The sequence below is a fragment of the Toxotes jaculatrix genome, chromosome 7 (genome assembly GCF_017976425.1).
Source record: "Toxotes jaculatrix isolate fToxJac2 chromosome 7, fToxJac2.pri, whole genome shotgun sequence".
In the NCBI taxonomy this organism is placed as follows: domain Eukaryota; kingdom Metazoa; phylum Chordata; class Actinopteri; family Toxotidae; genus Toxotes; species Toxotes jaculatrix.
In genome coordinates this window covers 901862-923714 of record NC_054400.1, presented here as the reverse complement: position 1 = coordinate 923714, position 21853 = coordinate 901862, and the positions used below count along the sequence as shown (strand labels likewise).

General features: G+C 46.3%; 2 protein-coding genes across 5 annotated transcripts; both read right to left on the bottom strand.

Annotated features, from left to right (window-relative positions):
- Positions 1-372: 372 nt before the first annotated feature.
- On the bottom strand, positions 373-18012 carry LOC121184177 (phosphatidylinositol 3-kinase regulatory subunit alpha-like). Of its 2 annotated transcripts, none has more exons than XM_041041663.1 (17): positions 17689-18012; positions 14455-14945; positions 14074-14203; positions 12614-12706; positions 12102-12173; positions 11621-11737; positions 11309-11507; positions 10422-10504; positions 6897-7002; positions 6009-6107; positions 5712-5892; positions 5465-5590; positions 4579-4721; positions 3909-4085; positions 3686-3760; positions 3268-3438; positions 373-3021 (listed from the first exon to the last, which is right to left on the bottom strand). In XM_041041663.1, the coding sequence occupies exons 2-17, from the start codon at positions 14644-14646 to the stop codon at positions 2832-2834; spliced, it is 2154 nt and encodes a 717-aa protein (XP_040897597.1). In that variant the 5' UTR covers positions 14647-14945; positions 17689-18012; the 3' UTR covers positions 373-2831. The 2 variants fall into 2 exon arrangements, with proteins under 2 accessions (XP_040897597.1, XP_040897598.1); XM_041041664.1 differs by lacking the exon at positions 17689-18012 and adding an exon at positions 15820-16077.
- Positions 18013-18651: 639 nt separating this feature from the next.
- Positions 18652-21852, bottom strand: zgc:101664 (uncharacterized protein LOC450064 homolog). 3 transcript variants are annotated; one of them, XM_041041690.1, is made up of 4 exons: positions 21767-21852; positions 20884-20993; positions 20070-20793; positions 18652-19416 (listed from the first exon to the last, which is right to left on the bottom strand). In XM_041041690.1, the coding sequence occupies exons 3-4, from the start codon at positions 20682-20684 to the stop codon at positions 19213-19215; spliced, it is 819 nt and encodes a 272-aa protein (XP_040897624.1). In that variant the 5' UTR covers positions 20685-20793; positions 20884-20993; positions 21767-21852; the 3' UTR covers positions 18652-19212. The 3 variants fall into 3 exon arrangements, with proteins under 3 accessions (XP_040897624.1, XP_040897622.1, XP_040897623.1); XM_041041688.1 differs by having other exon boundaries at positions 20070-20993; XM_041041689.1 differs by lacking the exon at positions 20884-20993 and having other exon boundaries at positions 21767-21845.
- Position 21853: the final 1 nt, after the last annotated feature.

The following is a 21853-nucleotide window of genomic DNA, read 5'->3' as shown; positions in this document are numbered from 1 at the left end:
GTAAAATATCATCAGCTGAAGAACGAGTCCTGCAGCTACAACTAAATCCTGAAAAAGGACCGTTTAACATAAAATCATCTTAAATAACACGTCTACATTCTGCTGGAGGTACTTCAGCACTCTGAATGCAGGACTTTCACACTGTGGTACTTCCTCTTCTGCCACTGGTCACCTGAACCCCTGAGCACAACCTAACTTCTAAAACAACTTTTAGTTTGTTTTCAGCCTTTAGCTCAGCGCACGCACGCACACACACACACACACACGCGCGCGCGCACACACACACACGCACACACCATTCATCCTTACCTTCAGATTTCAGCTGATTCTGTGGAGAATCTGAACAAAACAGAGACGAGATGTTTCTCGATGTCAGTAACATCCTTCAGATAATCAGACCGAGTGTTTTATTCAGCAGAGTTCCTGAACACTGGTGTCTAAAGATTCAGGTTTTCATTGGTATTCACTGGTTTGGGCATCGAGCCGTTCGTCAATCACAGAATCTACCAGCTGTTACTGACAGTATTCAGAAAAAATAAACATGGGCTTGAAAAATTCAGGACATTTCCAAACATTTTATTACGTGTGCTGATTCTGAAAGTGACTGAAGCACAGAAACAGCCCGACTTCACAGGCGAGGGCGCTACCAGGCGGTTACCATGGGTACAGGATCCCTCGGATCCTCGTAGACCGTTTCACCTCCTGCACCTGGCGTCTCCAAAACAAATCATGTCCTGATGCACAAAAGGAAAGAAAAATCATCCATAAAGACAAATGTCTGTTAGTCCATGAAACTCGAAGAGTCCTTGTTGTTCCTGCTTTTTTTAAGTCTCACAGTTCTGATCCAGAATAAGCAGATCTTTGAGCATCCAGGACCAGGACTGACAGACGTTTACTGAAATGAAAGAATAAAGGATTCATCCGTCCACTGGAAACCACTGCAGACTGGATTCTCTGGGGTGGGGAGGAGGGTGGGGAGGGGGGGGGGGGGGGGGGGGGGGCATTTTATTTTAATCCTGATGTGAAATGAAAGTGGATCCGTTCATTCACCCTCATGTTAAACCTCGTTCAGAGTCGCTCACAGTGTTTGCAAGAAGTCTCTTCAGATTGTCCACCATCTGGTATCTGACATCATCATCATCATCAGTCCACAGGTGTAGTTTCAGACCAGTCCAGTCCTGGTTCTGTTCTGCTGAAGTGAGCAGCAGTTCAGCACTACGACTAAAGTCCTGACCTCAGTCCAGCTCCACTTCCTGCTGCGGCTCAGTCCGGACCAGCTCTGACCACCGACATGACGGTTCTGTACCTCGTTTCTCAGCAGACGATAAACAGGTAAAGTGGCGACGGCATCGACTCACACGGAGACTGTGACGGGACCTCACCCGACACCCGAAGCATCGCTCAAACCACGATGCTTCGGGTGTCGAATAAAACCTCAGTGTGTGTAAAGAACAACACAGCAGCCTGTTTCAGCTCGAAGACGCCGTCATCACATCATCTTCACGGCTGTTTTTGTGTCTGTGACAGTTTCACTGAATTTTCTCTGAAAAAGGAAAATTGCTCCTTTGCAAAAAGTGGATTTATAGTTGTGTTGTTCTTTAGTGTCTGAGGTTCAGGAAACCATCCATCACAATCTGACGGGCTGGGCCTGATCATCGGGTGGAGTTCAGGTCGAGTCACCGTGTGAGTGTCAGTTAAAATCTGTGCTGAGGGCGGGGCATCAACCTCTGACTGAAGTGTGTCTGTAGCACCAAGAATCAGACGCTGTACGTCACTGAACGCTGAAAACCAACGTGTGGTCAGAGCCGACGTTTCGCCTTCCATCAGATCGGTTTCCTGGTTTAAACCCAAACGTTCCAGCAACAGCTTCAGTTTGTAAAAAAAACAATTTAAATTTCTCAAAGTAAAGACTCAAAAAAACAAACATAAGACTCAGCTCACACCTGCCGTATTTAAAAACTGATCTCTGCACACCTGTACAGACAGGTGAGTCCTCTCCTGTCAAACCTCAGAGTAAACTGACTGAACAGTTAACAGATCTTTGTCCTGATCGTTTTCTTTTTGCATTTTGCTTTTTGTGTTTTTACTTTTAAAGATTCTTCTCTTTAAATGTTCATGGTGTCGTCTCTGTTATTTTCCTCTTCCCTCACGTGTCAGTGTTTTTGGTTCCTCTTGATAACACTGATGTCTGAGGTATCTGTATTAACTGTAACTGGGTTTGTGTCTGTACTGATACGTGGCTTCAGCAGCTCTTTAAAATGAAATGTGAATATCTTCATTATTTTGTTCTTTTTAGACCAAATTTGTTTGTTTGTTAGTTTGTTTATCTCAGACTCTGATGACAGTAATTACTTTCTATGAGCTGAGAGATTTTTTTTTTTTTTTTGGTTTAACTCTGAATCTTTACAGAGAGTTGGGAGGGGCTGTTCGTTTCTGCCCCCACCATCCTCACAGGAAGTTAAAGCTCCATGTGATGACTTTCACAGTAAAATATTAGTTGTCAGTTTTAACAGAGCTGTAGCTGATTCCTACAGGATGTAACGCAGCATTAAACTCAGCATGAGGCTTCGCCATCGTCTGTGAAATAAATACATTTCTGTTCCACTGTGATCTGCAGCACCAAGACTGTCACAAACTGCAGTTTGACCTCTGACCTTCCATCTCGCGTGTTGTTATGGAGCTGAGTTATCACACAGAGCTTTAAACGTAACGTGTTCAGAGTGAAATGTGTCATGTGGTCAGGTACTGGTGGGAGGTGTGGACTTCCTTCCCGGTGCTGAGCTCTGGCTGTTGGTCTACAGTGGCGGCGTACATCAGGAGGAGCGGGCGGGTCACCGTCTCTGCTGGCTGTAGACGGGGAACGCCAGCGTGACGTTGAGCGAGTCGTTGTGTTGGACCAGCGAGGTGTGCTGGTAGTGTAGCACCAGCTCCTTCAGAGAGCCGTACAGGTTGTAGGGCTCCGCAAAACCATAACCGGTGCTCGTCTTGTTGATGACGCAGTGTTTCACCTCTCCGTCCACCCTGAGAGGAAAGAAAAGAGCGACACATGTACACGGAGTCCATCCCAGAAACACTGACAAGCTGCCGTACACCCTCAACTTATGCTCCAACAGAAAACCTGTATTTACAGCGTCTTCCCATGTGAGTGAATCCAATATAACACAGCAGGTAAACAGGGAGCAGGCAGACAGGTAGGGAGCGGGCAGACAGGTAGAGAGCAGGCAGACAGGTAGGGAGCGGGCAGACAGGTAGAGAGGTGAGACTTACACCACGGAGCAGGCGTAGCAGCCCGGTTTGCTGCTGTCGCGGACCAGGAAGGTGCCGTCCCTCTTCCCTCGGAGCAGAGACTCGGCCTGGCTGCGGTTGATGTTTCCCAGACGCCACAGACGCTCGTCGTGGTGAGGAAGGTCCTCCTCGTCCTCCACCATACTGTACTCACTGAGGGGGAGGAGCCACAGAGGGGACATGTTTATGTTTTCTGACTGAAACACACCATGAGGTGCAGACGAGCCTCAGGTTTTAACTCTTTGGATAAAATACACAAATGGATGCAGGTTGGCTCTGATGTCACATCCTGTTCACCTGTCTCCTTCACCAGCTGAGAGACGCACCCTCATAGTTCATCTGAATAAAACTGCTAATGAACACATGAACATCCAGACACGATCAGTTCATCCAGACTTACTCCTCTGTGGTTTCGTTCTTCAGACCGAGCCACTCGTTCAGTTTCCTCTGACGAACGCCCTTCTGGGTCAGCCACCTGGGAAACACACACACGGAAACACACACAGAAACATGCCACAGCTGTTAGTATGTGCTGTAACACACAGTTCTGCTCTGTGTGTGTGTGTGTGTGTGTGTGTGTGTGTGAGTGTGTGTGTGTGTGTGTGAGTGTGTGTGTGACGTACATGAGGTACTGGTCCCTGGTCTTGCGGAGCTGGATCAGGTCTGGTTTGATGCTGTTCATCTTCTTGTCGATCTCTCTGTAGTCGGCGGCCTGTTTCTTCAGATCCACCTCCAGGTGGCGCTTACTGTCCACGATCTCGCTGATCCGAGACTTCAGCTTGTCGTAGTTCTCCATGATCCTGTGGAGACATTCACCTGTCCTTCAGCTGAATGTGGCAGCGTTCGGTGTCCCCGTGCTGCTCCACAGTCCTGCCTCAGCTACTCTTATACATAAAAACAGCTCAGAGTTGGAAATGTAGTTTATTCTTTCAAACTGGTGAAATCAAACAGAAGCGCTGAACAGCTGCAGCTTTCTGACATCGGTGGCGTCTGAACAGTTTCAGTTTAAACAAATGTCAAACTTTCATATAAACATAAAAATAAAAAATTAGCTGAGTCTGATGCAAAGTTTTGTGAAACTCAAACATCAGACCCAGGACTTCCAGCGAGTCCTGTGAACTCCTCTGACTGGACGACAAACCTTTCCTTCTTTCTCACTTCCAGCTTCAGATTTAATTTACCAGCAGGTGGTTTCTCCCTGCAGGTTCTGTAGGCATGGCAACCAGGCCTCCTTCAAATATGCGTGTGTGTGCATTTTAAAGGTCTGTCACAGTCGCCATGGCAACAGCCTACCTTTGGATCTCCTTGTCATTGCCCTCTCGACGAAACTTCTCGATGTACTCTTTACTGAAGCGCTCCTGAGTCTGACACTGCTCCTCGAAGATCTTTATGGTCTCATTGAACGCCTCGATGGCCGTCCTCTTCATCTGGATCTCCTGAGGGACGGAGAGGGGAAGGAGGACGAGAGGAAGGCACAAGAGAAGGTGGTGGAGGAGGACAAAGGGGAGAGGTGGAAGGAGAAAAATAACAAGAGGGAGACAGAAAGAAAGTTCATGGAGCAGAGGGCGGCGAGAAGAGGAAGAAACAATAAAGAGGGAGAGAACAGGATGTAGGAAAGGATGGAGGGGTTTGAGAGAGGAGAGAAAGCAGACAGAAGACAGGACACAAACAGGATGAGTTGGAAGAGGAGGAGAGAAAGAAAGAAAACAGATGGGTTAGAGAAAAGGTGAAGAAAGTCCTGTGTCACATGATCCCAGAACACATCGGACTGAATAACACAAAGTGAGCTAACACCAGCATACGACCCAAACCAGGTGTTCTACATAACACTGAGGCGTGGCACACCTGGCTGCTGACACTCTGCTCTGCAGTCATCACAGGTCACAACAAGGGTTTGACAGAGAAGTCTGTGTTTTACAATGATCTTGGTCAGACGTGTCTGTGAACACACCTTTACCTGTGAATTCAACACAGCACTGAAATAACTTAATGAGTAAAAAACACGTTTTCTGGAGGAACAGACTCCTGCTGAGGCCGCCCTCCCTCCACCATGGCACATTTCCCATCATGCTGCTGTGACCTGCAGAGACGGACAGGTGGAGGCTCCACCCCGTGCTGTTTGCCTGTAGCGTGGAGTAGCGTACGGTAGCGCGGCGTGGCGTAGCGTGCTGTCGTGTACCTGTGATGTTCTGGTGTACTCCTCGTACAGCCTGTCGTACTCTCGGTTCTTCTCCTGGTACTGCAGGTGATACTCGTGGAGCTTCTTCCCCACAGCTTCAATACTGTCCTCCTTCACCACCTGGTCCTGAAGGACACAACAACACGTCCAATTAGACGACTCGTCCACTGACAAACCAACAGTCGCCAATCACTGCGTTCTGCGCTGGGAGACATTAACCAGCCGACCACCAGCTGCTGTCACAGACCTGCTGGTGTTTGGAGACTGGGTAGAGCAGCTTGACGTCCAGTTTGGGGTTGTACTGGGCCAGAGACTCATGGCGATAATGGTTGATCAGCTCCACCACTGAGCTGAAGGTCAGGGGGTCAGAGAAGCCGTACTTCCCCTCCCGATGGAAAATCTTTATCAGCTTGTTGTTGCCTCCTTTCCTGCAAAATAAATATAAAATTAGATCAATAACAACAGACTGACAATTAAATCCCTACATGGTTGTGTCAGGAAATAAAAGGCTGTGCTGTGTTGGTGCGAGCGCTGATCGGTTCACCTCAGAGTCAGAGTGTAATCTCCGTGCATCTTCGTGGACGCGTCTCGGACCAGAAACGTACCGTCAGCTGTGTCTCTCAGCTTCTCGTTCACCTCCTCTCTGTGAAACAGCACATCGCTCATTCAGCTCAGGTGCAACAGGACTCTGCGTTCATTTATCAGCTGCAGCCGCAGCGAAGCAGACGCCTCGGGCCTGGGATCAGAGCCGGGATCAGAGCCGGGATCAGAGCCGGGATCAGAGCCGGGATCCCAGCCGGGATCAGAGCCGGGATCAGAGCCGGGATCCCAGCCGGGATCAGAGCCGGGATCAGAGCCGGGATCACAGCCGGGATCCCAGCCGGGATCAGAGCCGGGATCAGAGCCGGGATCCCAGCCGGGATCCCAGCCGGGATCAGAGCCGGGATCCCAGCCGGGATCCCAGCCGGGATCAGAGCCGGGATCCCAGCCGGGATCCGCCGTGTGCTCCTGAACCAATGGTTCTCATCACTGAGATTTAAAGTCATTTTATTGGACCACTGTTTGTCGTGCGTGTTTAGTGTGTTGTTGTTGTATTGTGCTGTTTTGTGTGAACTTTATTGTTAAGTTTTACACATTTTAAAGGCAAATCTCGACACAGGAAGTACACATTAGCTTAAGCTTAAGTTCAGTGAGCCTTCAGGATGCTAAAGAACTGTCCAGGTGAATTTATCCCAAACTGCATACTCAGATCCTAAACTGATGACATGAGAGATTTTTTATTTTACTTTTCCAGGTTTTCAGTCTTGGTTTGTTTGTTTGTTTGTTTGTGTGTTTGTGTGTTTGTGTGTTTGTGTGTTTGTGTGTGTGTGTGTGTGTGTGTGTGTGTGTGTGTGTGTGTGTGTGTGTGTGTGTGTGTGTGTGTGTCAGTCACCTGGAAATGTCTCCCCAGTACCACTCAGCGTCCTGCAGAGCCATACTGTTGTTAAAACAGCTGGAAGCCGCTGGAGTCGACGGCTTCACTGGTTTGGGAGGTAAAGCTGAAAGACAGAGAGACGGAGACAGAGACGGAGACAGAGGGTTAAAGTGTCAAACACTGAAGCTTTAAATTCTCTACACAATCATTCTGGAAGTCCGTCCTAACACAAACTAAACTGGAGGCACAGATCACATCAGCCAGTATCATGAGCAGGTTCTCTCTGCTCATCAGAATCAGCGTCTGTCCCCAGTGTGTCACAGGAAATGTCCACAGAGACATGTCTGAAAAATCACAGTGTTGATTCAGACACTGTTAAACGTCCCACTCAGACTAAAGTTTGACTTCCTCATTAATACGGACCTGTCCACTCCACAGACTGTAATCCATCTTTATCAAAGATCACTATAGTTTAGCACAGATCTCATTTTTCTAAACCAACAAATACTTCACTTCATTTCTGCTTGAAAAACGACTGAAACGATCAATAGAATATAAAAACTAACCAATTAACCAACTGTAATTACAGCTCTAATTACACGTGATGCTGCACCGTATATTAAGAATTATTATTATTATTAGAATTGATTTTCTACATGCACTGTGCTTCTCCTCACTGCTGTTAGCGAGCAGACATCTGCTGCGTCACACAACCTGCAGGTGAAATCACGCTTCACTTCAACGCTCATGTGACCAGAGGAATCTGTTTATGGCACAACATGGAAACACAAGCTCAGCACAGTGTCAGCAGCTCGATGTCCAGCCTGACGTGACAGCACAATCACAATACAAACACCTCACAGCCTCCAGGTGTCACTCAGACACCTCCTCATGTGAACGCGTCAACCAGGAAGCAGGAAGCAGGAAGCAGCAGTTTCCAAAAACGGAAACAATTCCACACAAAAAAAATTGGATTCATCGGTCTGAACAGACGGGACAAATAGAGAACAGGAAAAACTCTGGGTGATGATTCGATTTGATAGATCACTTAGAAGAACGACGCTGAACACAATCTGCCTTCTAATCCAACAATGGTAAATTAATTAGCAACTGCCTTTGTCGTCAGCCTTCTCTATACATTCATTACTGTTTACACGGCTCACTCTGTGTGTACTGTCATTCTGTTTACACTATTTATTTTTTCTGGGAAATCTTGAGTCGTATATTTTTTGTGAATCACCTAAATAAAGTGCATCTCATCAGAATCAGAAAAACGTACAGACCAACTCCTAAATGAAAATGAAGAACTTGCAGAAAAAATGTTTCTAACATAAATAAATTAAAGTGAAAATAAAATAAAATAGAAAATTGAATAAAAGTCCAAAAAAATAAGAAAAAGTGGAAAATAATGGAAAAAATCAGGAGCTACTGTTACAGGCTGCACACGAGTGACGCATCCGCACAAACCATCTAACCCATTTATCCCGTGTGCGTGTGTGTGTGTGTGTGTGTGTGTGCGTGTGTGTGCGTGTGTGCGTGTGCGTGTGTGCGTGCGTGCGTGTGTGCGTGTGTGTGTGTGTGCGTGTGCGCGTGTGCGCGTGTGTGCGTGCGTGCGTGTGTGCGTGCGTGTGCGTGCGTGTGCGTGCGTGTGTGCGCGTGTGTGCGTGTGTGCGTGTGCGTGCGTGCGTGCGTGCGTGTGCGTGCGTGTGTGTGTGTGTGTGCGTGTGTGTGTGTGTGTGCGTGTCTGTGTGTGTGTTTTAGCTAAAATCCTTCCCTGTGTAGAAGATAAACTTCAAATCAGTTTTGATTTTATAAAATAACTAAAGCACAAACAGAATTTAAATCATTAGGATAAACACCATTTCACAAAACGGCTCAGGACGATTAGCACCGGCCATCTTATCAGTACTGAGTCAGAGCGCCACCAGGTGTCCGTCCCCTCCAGCAGCTCCAGGTTCAGCTCTCAGCTCCTACCTGGGCTCTGCATGTTAATGTAGCAGAGGATCTTCTCTCGTCCTCCTCTCGGCGGCTCGGCCTCGGCCCTGCCTCCCTCCTCTCGTTCCATGTCGGCGTCTACACCTTCACCCGCCTCCACAGAGCATCAGATATGAAACGAAACACGGATGCTTCTTTTCTGGATCTCACGATCCTCTGCCTTCGGGGGAGCGCTCCCATCCTGCCTCGAAAAAACTGACGTCATCTCGAAGGAAACGCGTCCAGGCTCCAGCTTCCTCACTGACCCCCTTTTCTCTCTTAAATTCAACGACACACTCGACCCTGGTGCCTGAAATCTGCAGGGTCTCCTCTCTCACGGCTCTCTGAGAAACTAACAGCCTGAAACCGTCTGCATTCGTCTTCAGCTGTTACACATTTAAAACGACGCAACTTTCTCTCCGTCTGCCTCCCTCTCTCTCTCTCTCTCAGCCTCAGTTCAAAGCTCAGGAGAGCAGCTTGGAGATGTGTGACATCACTGCTGCCCCCAGCCAATCCTGCGATGGCAGCGATATCACCGAGGCAACACCCCCCCTCCCCTCCCACTCCTTCTCTTCTCGTCTCTGCTGCATCCTTCACTCCTCACTGGATGATGTCATCGTTTCAGCTGCCGCTCAGTCCGACTGCCTGATCAATACATCAGCTGACCGCCTGATCAATACGTCAGCTGACCGACCAACACACTGACCGACCGGCTGATCGACACACTGATCAATATACTGACAGCTTCACTCAGACATTGAACGAATGAATGAATGAATACATACAATATGGAGCTTAAACTGAACACTGAACCCCTTGTCTTTGTGACACTACCAATAAAGTTTTTTCGAATATTACGTCTGAACCAGACGATGTTGACAAAAAGCAGCGTTACTGTCCAACAGTATTAAACCAGAGGAAAGTGGACTGTGTTATGTTCCATGATCTCTGAGCTCGGACCGTTCCACTTTAATAATCAGCAAAATGCCAGCAGAGGTTTCATCTGTTATAATCCACACATTTATCAAAGTCTGATCATCCTGTGCTCGATCGTGTTCTCCACACGAGGACGGAGCTTCTCACAACAACCAGGTTTCAGTACCAAAACAACACTCTGATTTATACCTGACACTGAGGAAAACAAACTGAATTTGCATTTATCAAAAACCTCCTCTCTCTGTGTGTGACAAACATCTGACGTTTCACTCGTACGATGGAGCAACAGCTGCGACTGGTGACAGTGACTCAGATCCAGTGTGACGCTGCTTCAGGAACCGAAAACTATCCTCCATCCAAAGTGGCTCAAAATCACATGACACCTGATCACGGCCGAGTTCACACTGGAAACAGCACACAGGTGAAAGGAACCTGACAGACCTTCAACACCAGACACACCTGTGAAAGGACTGAGGTGCTTTCACATCCAGTCCATGTTTTTTCACACTGCTCGGAGGAATCGACGGCTTTTAATGTTTCCTACCAACAGTCAAACACAGAGTCAGGTGTGTGTGTGTGTGTGTGTGTGTGTGTGTGTGTGTGTGTGTGTGTGTGTGTGTGTGTGTGTGTTACCTGGGGCAGCCTGGTTCATGTTCAGCTCGCTGGTTATCAGAACCTCCAGGACCTGAACCAGAGGATCCAAACTGGACTCGGACCTGAACAGAGACGCAGACGGAGTCAGATGTTCCTGAGATTACCGACGTTTGGTTTGTGAACAGGAACCTGCTCATTCCTGGAACAACAACAACTCAAACCTGGCTCTCAGTAAAACACACACTTCCTGTTCTTATGACTCATGTTAGCAGTGTTATCATGTGACTCAGGATGTAACATCAACACTTCTCACTTTCTTTTACAGCAAATCAAAATGTGTATTTCTAAAAACATATTCAGGTATAAAGGATTTTTAAAAAGTCATTTGAAAAATATTAATTAGTATAAATCATGATCAATTAAAAATCCTCAGCATGGAAACAGTGAGATCTCTGAGCTTCATATTCAGGTTTATTATTTCTACTTGTTGGCTGATCAGCACTCAGTCTGCTGTCTGTTCTTTAAGCCTCACAGAAACACGAAAGCTGTGATTCCTGTGCAGATCAACAGAATCGAACTTCATTTCAAACTATTTGAACCTATGTGCAATATGTTTCTGCTTCTCTCTTGTATAATGAATTCAGGATTTTGGTTTTTTCCTTCTAAAATAAACCCTGCTGACCTAAAACAGCCGAACATCTTCAAACGGTCTGATTCATTGCACAGTAACAAAAAGGTCACGAGCTGTGTCACAGTTTCTCAGAAACGCTGCAGAAAATTCACCTAATTTGACTCCAACAACTCCCACGGCCAAATTCATCAGCTCACAGAAAGCTCACGCTCTGTGCAGCGGCTGATATGTCAGGCCAGAAAGAGTGTGTGTGTGTCTGTGTGTGTGCGCGTGTGTCTGTGTGTCCACCACTGACCCTGCGGTCTGTCTGAACAGCAGTGGGCCGAACATCTCCGACAGGTTTCGGGGGCTCAGCTGGTTCCTGGAGGTGTGCAAACAGAGTCGGGCGAGGTGTCGGACCACGCTGAGCAGGGTCAGGCCGTACTGGGCCGGGCAGGCCGGCGAGCTCGCCACACCTCGCAGCACCTGGGCACAGTCCTCCAGGTCTCGCACCTCTGCAGACGGAAACAGGAGGACAGAACTTTGAGCAAACACAGACTCACGAAAAAAAAAAAAAGGAAATTCAGAATAGTCAGGACAAGACAAGAGGGCTCTGCTTTCTGCTGACCCTGCACTGCGTGGACCATGTCTGCCTGCAGCGAGGCGGGGAGGACGGGACCGGGGAGGTCGAGCAAGAACCGGACTACCCCATCACACAGGGACGACACCTCCAGCTGCTCCAGGTCTGAAAACAAGCACACCCCGGTTAGAAGGAAAAGGACCAATCACAACTTTGTTCCAGGTAATAATCTGAAGATGAGGTCAAAGGCTGCTGTCGCTCACAAGCATTTACATTCATTCATTCATTCATTCATTCATCAAAGCCGTATCACAGAGAATTTGAGGCCACCGTCTGCGATGACCAGATTTTTGTTTAAAGCTGGTTTATGTGGTTGAGTGGAGTAAAAAGCAGCTCTGCTCGTGTCGCCTGTCTGAACCAAAATCCTGAGAGTCCACAGAAAAAGGAAAATCAAACCACCAACACGACGGCGTCTGCTTGACTACAGTCGATGACTCTACGTGTCTGACAGGAGAAAACGGCTGCTCACCGGTGTCGGCCAGCTGTCGCGTGTCCAGACCTCCTCCGCTCACACTGCGATACACACTGGGACTGTCCAGACCTGCAGCAGCACACACCACATATCAACAACACAGGAGCTGATGACTTTAATGTGTCTGCAGCCAGCTTTAACATGTGTTTCTCCTTATGCAGATGGTGGACATGAGGTGACAGTGAGGACAGTGAGGTGAGGACAGTGAGGTAAGGCTGCGTATGGTTCAAAATAAAGACCAAGCTTTTAATACTTTGCACAGTTTCAGTAATTTAAAGAACAGAACAGCTTCCTGATCTAAATCAGGAACTTTTCTAAATCAAAGTTAATCTGTGCTGCTGGAGAGTCGACCAATCAGCTGCTTTACACAGACTTTGTCAGCTGGATGGACTGACTTCAAAAACAGGAAGTGCTCCTGTTCCTCTCACACGTCGCATGTTTAGGACATGTTCAGTCATCAGATTCACGTGTGTCCTGTTCACTCATGTCTACATGTGTGAATCTGGTACCTTTGGTCTCGATGGCCTCCATCAGTCTGATGAGGAGGGGGGGGGCTGTGTCCGGGGGTCCAAACTGCTCTGGGAGGTCTGGCAATATGAAGCCTAAATAAAAAAAACACACAAGAAACACACAGTGTTCAACATCACATCGTTTCTGTAGCTCAACATCAGACTGTGCTGGTGTGATTCTTACAGTGATCGTATGACGGTGTATTTAACCTGTTCTGCTCCGGTCGAACCTTTACAGGAACCTGACCTGAGACCAGCAGGTTAAACTGCCAGCAGATCACTGCCCATGTTAACTGATTCAGGGACCACCTGCTTCACAGCTCCTCCACAAGAGAGGCTCAAACTGGGCAAACAACTTTTAATATGAAAGGGTGGAAGCAGCAGGAAGCAGAGGTGGCTCTGCAGCTTTGTGAAACAGAACAGTAACATTAAGAGCCTGATTACTGCTGCCTACCAGCTACCACCACAACACACACACACACACACACACACACACACACACACACACACACACACACACACACACACACACAGCAGATAGCATCAACAAACACACAGTGTACAGTAAAATCAGACGCACACACTTCCTGTGTTCTCTGGTAAGGCTGGTGGCAGCAGAACAGAGCTGAGATCTGTTCAGTCAGCAACCACAACCCTGATTAAACACCAGCTGTGTGTGTGTGTGTGTGTGTGTGTGTGTGTGTGTGTGTGTGTGTGTGTGTGTGTGTGCGTGTGTGTGTGTGTGTGCGTGTGCGTGTGCACAGAGAGTTACTGCATATAAAGCTGCTGGTGAGGAAGCAGCTGAAGGAAACTGAAGTGTGTGAGTCACACTGATCCAGTTTCAGGCTGAAAACTGCTTCAGAGTTTCTTCAGAGTGAAGTGACGCAGGAAACGTGAAGTCCAGCCGGGGATGATGGGAACGCCGTTAGTTTTACAGGCGTTTGCTAAGAACTGTTAATAATAATTTTATTTTATTATAAATTTATAAAGAAAACAGTCTGAACCTGCTATATATGGAAAGTGCCTTGAGATAATTTCTGTTATGATTTGGTGCTAAATAAATAAAACTGGACTGAATGGAACTGATGACTGATCTGGATGAAGAGTCACAGGACCCCCAAGGTTATTAGGGTTCATCCTCTGGATACCAAGAATCCCAGAACCACACGGACCGACCCACCGACCCTCAGAGCCACACACGAAGCTTACTGAAGCTTTCGTAAAATATCTACACACAAAGAAATTCACTGCTCGCTTCACTCAACTCCAGCAGACTGTCACTGTCAGGTGCAGCCGCCATTATTCAGGTGTGTCTGACTGAAGCTCACAGGTGAGGGCGTCTCCAGGGAAACGGTGAAAACTCACTGCTGATGCACAATTCAAGCATTTTACTCCTACACACAAATATCTGGACCAAATTAACCCCTGGAACACAGACATGCAAATCGAATTTTACTCACCCTCGGACTCTGAGTCAGTCCTCGCTGACGCTGCGGATGGCGGTCTGGGTGGGCGGGGCTTCGGTGTGGGCGGGGACATCCTCTTTCTACCGACAAACTCCACGTACGTTCCCGGGAAGTCGCCTTTTTCCTGAGGGACGAGTTAGAGACACAGAAATGTCTGAATCTAAGAAAAACTGTGTGAAGTCGGAAAGTGAGACGTCCACTATAATTTCCCACTATAATTTCCACCCTCAGGCTCTGTCTCAGGTGTGAGACAGAGCCTGAGCGTGTTCTTAGATTAATGATTATTAGACATATTACTAAATATACTCATATATTATTATTAAATAATTACAAATATTCTAACTGACGAGTCCACCAGTCGGCGTGGCGTCCTACCTGTGTGGTCTCATTGAAGCCCGGCAGCCATCCGATCTCTGACGGCCGTTCTTCGGCTCCGTTGCCGCAGCCGAGTGCCAGCAGCGCTCCTTTACTGACCAGCAGCATGTCTCCAACGTGCAGGTCGATGTCCTCCTCCCTCTCCTTCTTGTAGTCGTACAGCGCTCGGTACTGAAAACCCTCCGAGCTCATCCTGACGTCTGTCAGCTGAGTATGGCTTCTCAATAACTAACAAAAACAGCTCTGAATAAAAAAAATATAAAAATAGGGTTTACTCTTATCCTGAGGAACCTAAAGGCTAAAGTGGAGAATCTACACTGAGTAAATATGGCGTTTCCAGCTGTCTGTGCGTCTCCCCTGTCTCCATGTCTGCTAATGTCCTGTCATCCCTCCAGGCCGAGCCACAGCCGCTCAATCAAAGCATCCCGGCCGTTCATGAACAGGAGTCTCAGCAGAGGTAGCGGCCACATCTGGGGAGGCGATGGATCGACCTGAGAGACCAGAGGAGGACAAAGCTTAACGTGACGCTGCAGAAGGACATGTGAGGAGCTGAAACACCCACAAGCACCAGCTCTGACAATCCATTAACAGTTTAGGTGGTTAATTAAGCAGAAACACCCACTGCTGTCTGGCTCCAGCTTCTCCAGTGTTAAACCTCATTAATACTCAGCTATCTTGCATTTAATATTCCAAAAATTCAGCCAAACAGATAAAGAGCAGCCAGATATGAACACACTCCCTGATCTATGGAAACACTGATTTCCTCTTACAATCAATACCTTATTCAGGATTTCCCCCAGGAAGCTGCTCAGAGGTGGAGAGCCACCCAGACCCTGACGCTTCTTATCTTGTGATAAATTTAGTTTGAAGATAACGTCCTAAACAAACTTTGTTTTCTACTTTCCTGTTCCGTTTTGTAAAATGGTTTTCTTTACTCATGATGTTTATCAATTATTGGTGTTAGTTTCAGCCTCGGCTAGAAAAAAAACAGAAACTGAGTCTTGTGAGACACAAAAACACATTTCAGTGTTTACGTCTTAGGCTTTTTTAACATGACCTGTTTTGTACACAAACAACGTTAACTGAAGAAACATGTCACATTTCTTTTAAAAATGTTGTCAACATCAGGGCTGAACGATTTCAGGAAAATTGTGATTTTTCTGGCAGATTCTGCGATTTTGATTTGATTCAGGATTTTCTTCAAACCAAGCTTCAGTGTAATATTCACAATGAACAGTAACATTTACAGACAGGACAGGAAACTACATCGCACCATGAAAACATTAAACGCCATTACTCTAATGCAAGAATGAAATCTCTAATATATTTAAGAAACATGCAGGTACATTCTGTAAAGTCACTGACCAGCGGCAGTTATTTTTCTGTTTTCGCGGGACTTTTCACCGGAACTTCTCCGTCATGCAAACACCTGTGCTGATTCTTCAGGTGTCGGTATAAACTGCTCGTGTCTCCGCTGGATGTTGCAGCTTCAGGTTTTGCACAGAACCTGTTTCTGCTGCACGTCTGCGGCCTCAGAGCCGAAACGCTCCCAAATGAGCGACGAGCTGTTTTTACTGGGGATTAAACGCCGTAACTCCGCTTCTGCTCCAGCTGAAGCCGTTTGACTAATGAAGCAGCAGGTGGAGCAGGTGATGCTGATTGCGTTAGCCTGACCTGTGCACGCGCAGCACGCCGCTTCTGATCGGTGAGCTCGGCAGGTATGTGGGAAATAGCTGACACAGCAGATCCTGGGTCAGTCAGGAGCACTGCAGAAACACCGCAGCTTTGGTGATCACGTGATCGCAGTTTGGATCAGAAACGATGAATCGATCAGTCCTCGGCAACATTTACTTGGTCTGCAATTAGAAATGACTCTCATTTGATTCATCTGCTGATTATTGTTTCAATTATAATTAATCATTTGTGAAAAATGTCCATCAATTAATCGATTACTTTTTACGTTTGCTTGATTTGTCAAACCAACAGCCCAAAACCCAAAGAGAATTAATTTACTATCATACATGATAAAGAAAAGCTGTGAATCCTCACGCGAGAAGCTTGAATGAACCAATGTTCGGTCAAATAATCAATTCTCAAAACACGACGATTCCTTTTCTGCTGTTGCAGGCGGAGTGTTGGCCACCAAAACCTCACACTGCAGAAGATGTCAACGACAACTTTTTCATGTTTTTGCTTTATAAATTACTTGGGAACAAGCAATCAATAAACACAACTTAGAAATTATTTTTTGACCTAACATATATTGAACCATGGCTGCGGCTGGTTTTTAAACTGATGAATGGACAAAAGACATCTGACGAGGCGGGTCACCATTAAACCACCAACAATTAACAATCAGCAGAGAAAAATAAAAAACATTTTAGTTTAACATTTTCCGAACTATATTTATCAACCATTAAATAGTTGGAGAAAAAGGAAAAACAATAGAGTTGCAGCTAACAATCGTTTTCGTTGTGAATTAGTCAATTACTTTCATGATTAATCAATTCATTGTTTGGTCCATAAAACGTACAAAAAAATAAAATAAATAAATAAAAAAATAAAAAAATAAAAAAAATTTAAAAATTTAAAAAATTTAAAAAATGAAAAAAAAAAAGCCCAAATGCCACAAAACCTAAAGATAACCGCTTCCAGTTCTTCAGGGAACCATCTTAAAATTACCTAAATGATTCATCGATTAACAAAATAGTTGGGGGGAAAGACACGTAATTTTAGCATTTAAAACTCAGTGTTTGCAGATATTCCCTGACAACCAGACTTTACCGATGTCATTTAACAAAGACTGCAGGAATTTAAGGTTAAATGAATGAGGCCGAAAACATGAAAACAAAGTGCTTTACGTGCCAACGTGTAAGAGGTTTTAAAGTATACTCATTTTACAGATGTAAGCTATTACAAACACAAAAAGTGTCGACTCTGAAGGGGATTACGTTTAGTAAACAGAAAAAACAAGGAAAACGGACCAGACTAAAAAGTTATGGTACTTTCCGCTTCACGGCATCAAATAAGCCGAGCCAGACTCCGATTTTAATCCTCGGCTACACTCACACTTCTAACCTTTAAACCTAAACTGCTAAATGTGGAAGATCCGTGTCATAAGAAGCACAGACACGAAACAGAGAGACAGTGAATCCCTCCAGGAAACGGGAAACGATAATGCTTGCCAGCGCTAGCTTAGCCTGCTAGCTCGTATCAGTCGCTACGACGGCTCACCTTTTTTTTAATTTTTCACCTCGAAAGGCCTCCAGCAGAGCGACCAGTGGGCGCCATTGTGGACCAGCGAACAGACACGGCACCCAGACGTTGTCCGAAACTGAAATATCCTCTTGATTTGTCGATTATTTTCAAGATGAAGCTGCTCGTGGTTCGGCCGTCTGAATGCTAGCTGCGAGAAAAGCGCGTCAAGTTAGCAATGATTCAAAGCACTTCCGGTGCGAACAGGCAATGTAAAATAGCTTTTACAGTATTACAGCCAAACGTTTAAAACAGAGGTCCGGTTTTACGGAAATAGTGGAGTATTTAGTTAAGTATAGAATTTACATCCAGTGTTTTCTCCAAAGTCCGCTTTAACTATGTACATTTCTCGCTAATATGCGTTATATAAGCATGTAAAACGAGAGAATTGACAAGTTCCGGACTGCTTTCAAAATAAAATATTTCTGGCGAACGGGTTACACAGAACCACCAACATAATGTTCATTTTTGGGGGGATACTGCTTTTAAATATGAAAATATATGAGCGTTTTCCCTTAAACTGCATCACCTTTACATCGCATGTTCGTTATAAGGACCCAAACGTGGATTTAAGAGATTAGACCCTATTACCGCTGGGCAGGGAGGCAGGGCACTGGCGTCATATCCGGTAACCTAGATTTTAATGCAGTGTGCAGTGCTGTCAAGACAATGGACCCTAGCAACAAAGAGTGTGTGTGTGTGTGTGTGTGTGTGTGTGAGAGAGAGAGAGAGAGAGTGTACACTGTATTCATGCCGTCCGTTCATTCACGTCTCATACAGTCATCAGTCTTTGAAAATGGCTGTGTGTGTGTGTGTGTGTGTGTGTGTGTGTGTGTGACGGTGGACCAGTTTTTTTTTCTGTCAGTGAAAAGCAGGGTGACTCCCGTACCATGTGACTGCTGCTGCGGCTTTTCCAGAACAAACTGCACATCACATGCACCATTAAAAATATAAAACCTTTATTTATAAAATGTATAAATACGCAGTACAAACTGGATTTTGGCAAAGAAGGACAAATCTGTCTGTGGTTTTAATTCCCCTGTAGTTCAGTTCATCAAGCAAATCCTTAAAAAATATTAATGAAGTTCTGCTGAGCCAGTGCCACAGATCAGCGCTTTTGACCACACCCTGCTATACTTTATGGTATAGTATGTTCCGTGTCCCTGTGAAGCACCTTGTAGCTCTAGTTTTGAACAACTCAGTGGAAATAAAATTTAATTTACCTGTTTTCTTGCATTATGAAAACACATTCTCCTGAAAATAAGCCTGGTTTAACAGGTTCTTTCTTTATGAAACACCCCTGTGGTTGTGTTGTTCATGCAAACACTTCCTCCTGGTTCAGAAACCTGGATAAGGCCTTACCACAGTGGAAACCCTGGAAATTCTAGCGGAAGTTCTCTGTCATAAACCAGGATGATGTGCTGTGTAAACACCTGATCCGGGTTTCTGATCCTTCTCTGCCATGTTCACAGGTATGTCAGTTTATTTCCAGCTGAAGTTTCTCTACATGCTGAAGATGTTTCCCAGTCTGTGGACCGACAGGCTGATCCTCCCCGACAGCTGCAGCTCCTCCTTCAGGAAACGCCCCACCTGCTCTGAGTACAGAACATCGCAGAACACCCAGATCTCCGCCCGATCCCTCTGGATGTTGGCGTTACACGTCGGCAGCCTGGGACTCCGCGCAGACCGGGTCAGAGTCCGCCACACCTGCAGGGATCACAAATGTGATGAGGTGCTGAGCACAGTGGAAAACAAAGTGAAGGACAGATAAAGATCCACAGTCACACGCGACTGAGACATAAACACTAACCACAAACTGTGATATCAGCGTTTACAGCACAACTCTGCCCATCTGAAGTGTGACAAAAGTGTCACACAAAAGGAAAAGAAAGAGACCAACGAGAAAAAAGAAAGAAGGATGGCATCAGGAGAAAACTGTGATGTGTGAAAAACTGGGACGTGTCTGTGTGAGGAGAGCAGTGTGCGACACTGACAACATGAAAGCTGAGCTACACAACAAGACAGAAGAAACAGCCTGTTTCTACACTGCTGAGAGTCACACAGCTGATCCGAGTGAATTCATGTGTCATTTCAAATAAGTTCAGTTAGAATATTAACCAACTACAGACTCTTCACAGTACACTATCAACGTAAAACCTGGTTTAAAAAAGCTGCTGCTGCTGCAGCATATCACAGCTTCTCCAGCCGGGGGACCTTTGTTACACGTCATAACCCTCACTCTGTCTCCCCACGTGTCTCCCCACGTCTCTGCCCACGTCTCCTGTCTCCCTCTGCCACACAGCTGTTACAGACTGACCGGCTATAGACTCTGAGTCCTGTTTCATGAATGATCTGCTGACCTGTTCCACGTCCTGGGACGCCCCACAGTTGTGCTCACTGATCACCCATTTGGCCCTCTGCTGGAGGTGAAGCCCATGGACCGACACCATGTGATCAAAGTGTTTGGACAGCGGCTGGGTGCTCTGCAGCAGGACTCCTCTCGGTGTAAAGACGCTCCAGGAGCGTTTGATCGGAGAGTGTGTGCAGCCATCTCTGTCTTTCTGTGGCTGTGTTTCAGGCAACAGTCTGGTGACGCGTCTCTCTGGTTTCTGACAGAGTGATGCTGGGAGGAGATGGTTTGGGTTTTTTTCTGGAGGACTTCTTGTCGTCTCTGCATCATAACATTTTTCAGCTTTAGGTCTCTGTAGTTTGTTTTTAGGAAGCGATTCAGTCACTGTTGTGTGAGGGTGTGGCCTGTTGTCAGAGATGAGTACATCACTTGAGGAGGTGATGACGGGCGCTGGTTTGGCGGGTCTGATGGGCAGCCGGCGGTCAGCGGTAGTAGTCGGGAACCAGGGTGCGAAGGCGGGAGGAGTCCGACAGGGGAAAGGCTCCAGCAGCTTCTCTGTTCTCTCTAACAGAGAGCTGAGCCCATCTGCTGATCCAGACTGATAGTGCAGAACCACATCCTCCATACAGACAGACAGAGGTCAGACGACTAACTGCACCACCCTCCTCCTCCTCGTCTTCATCCCCATGACATAGCTCAGTCTGACGTGCAGGGGTTGGTGGGAAGTCGACAGCCTGTGGAAGGGGAACACAGATTTCCTTTACAGTTACAGCACATGTGTTTCAGTCTGGCCCTGGTTTGTGCTTCTTGTGTAATATCATCACATTTCATTGATCATTTCAGTTCCCTGGAACCAGCTTGTTCATAGATTCAGACCCAGCCGGGTGACGAGTTCTTTCAGCAGCTCAAGTTGTTGTTGTCAGTGTTAAACTGCCTGAGGTGAAAAACAAAAAACAACAACAAATCCTGAAAAATGTGACGTGTAAATGTGACAGAAAACAGGAATTTTCAGGGATGAAGAAACTGCTGTAACCGTTGCTCATTCACTTTTTAGGTTTTTCAAAGATCAGAGATTGATCTGTCTGAAAAACTTAAGCAGTGACCTGAATGTCCATAAAACATGAGACCCGAACTGGGACTAATCTGGTTTTCCAAACAGCTGGTTACAGCACAAAGCACCCTGCGTCTGCGGAGGTTAAACCCGGACATGCAGGATTTAAGATCCGTAACGTACAGCATCAAACCAGTCTTACAACAAACTGCTGTCACCATGAGCCCAACACTGTGAAATTGGACTTTAGTTTGTCTTCTTGTGGCTGTCAGCTGATTTAACTAACCCCAACATCAGGTGACCCACGTCTATGTAGGGACACAACAAACAATGTGGAGGGAGAAACAGAAATCAGCTCCAGTAACTTAATGTCAATCAGACAAACCGTGAACTTAATTATGACAAAAGATGATAAAATAATATTAACTTAAACGTGTTTTATTAAACAGAACACTGTCTCAGGGGGCTTCCGGTTATTGTCCCCTCACCGGCAGCTAATGTTATTTTGATCTTCTCATGCTAGTTAGCCGATGGGCTAAACACAACTGACTGACTCGGAAGAAAACAACAGCCGAGCACTGATTTCAGCCCGCAGATAAACCTGAAGCGGACACAGTGAACGGCAGCTAAACTCATTTATACCACAAAACACCGACCTGTTTATCAGCTGACGATGAGCCGTCGGGAAGTTTACCTTCTCAGAGGCTAACGTGGAGACGGGTGGTTGTGCGCGGTCCGGAAAC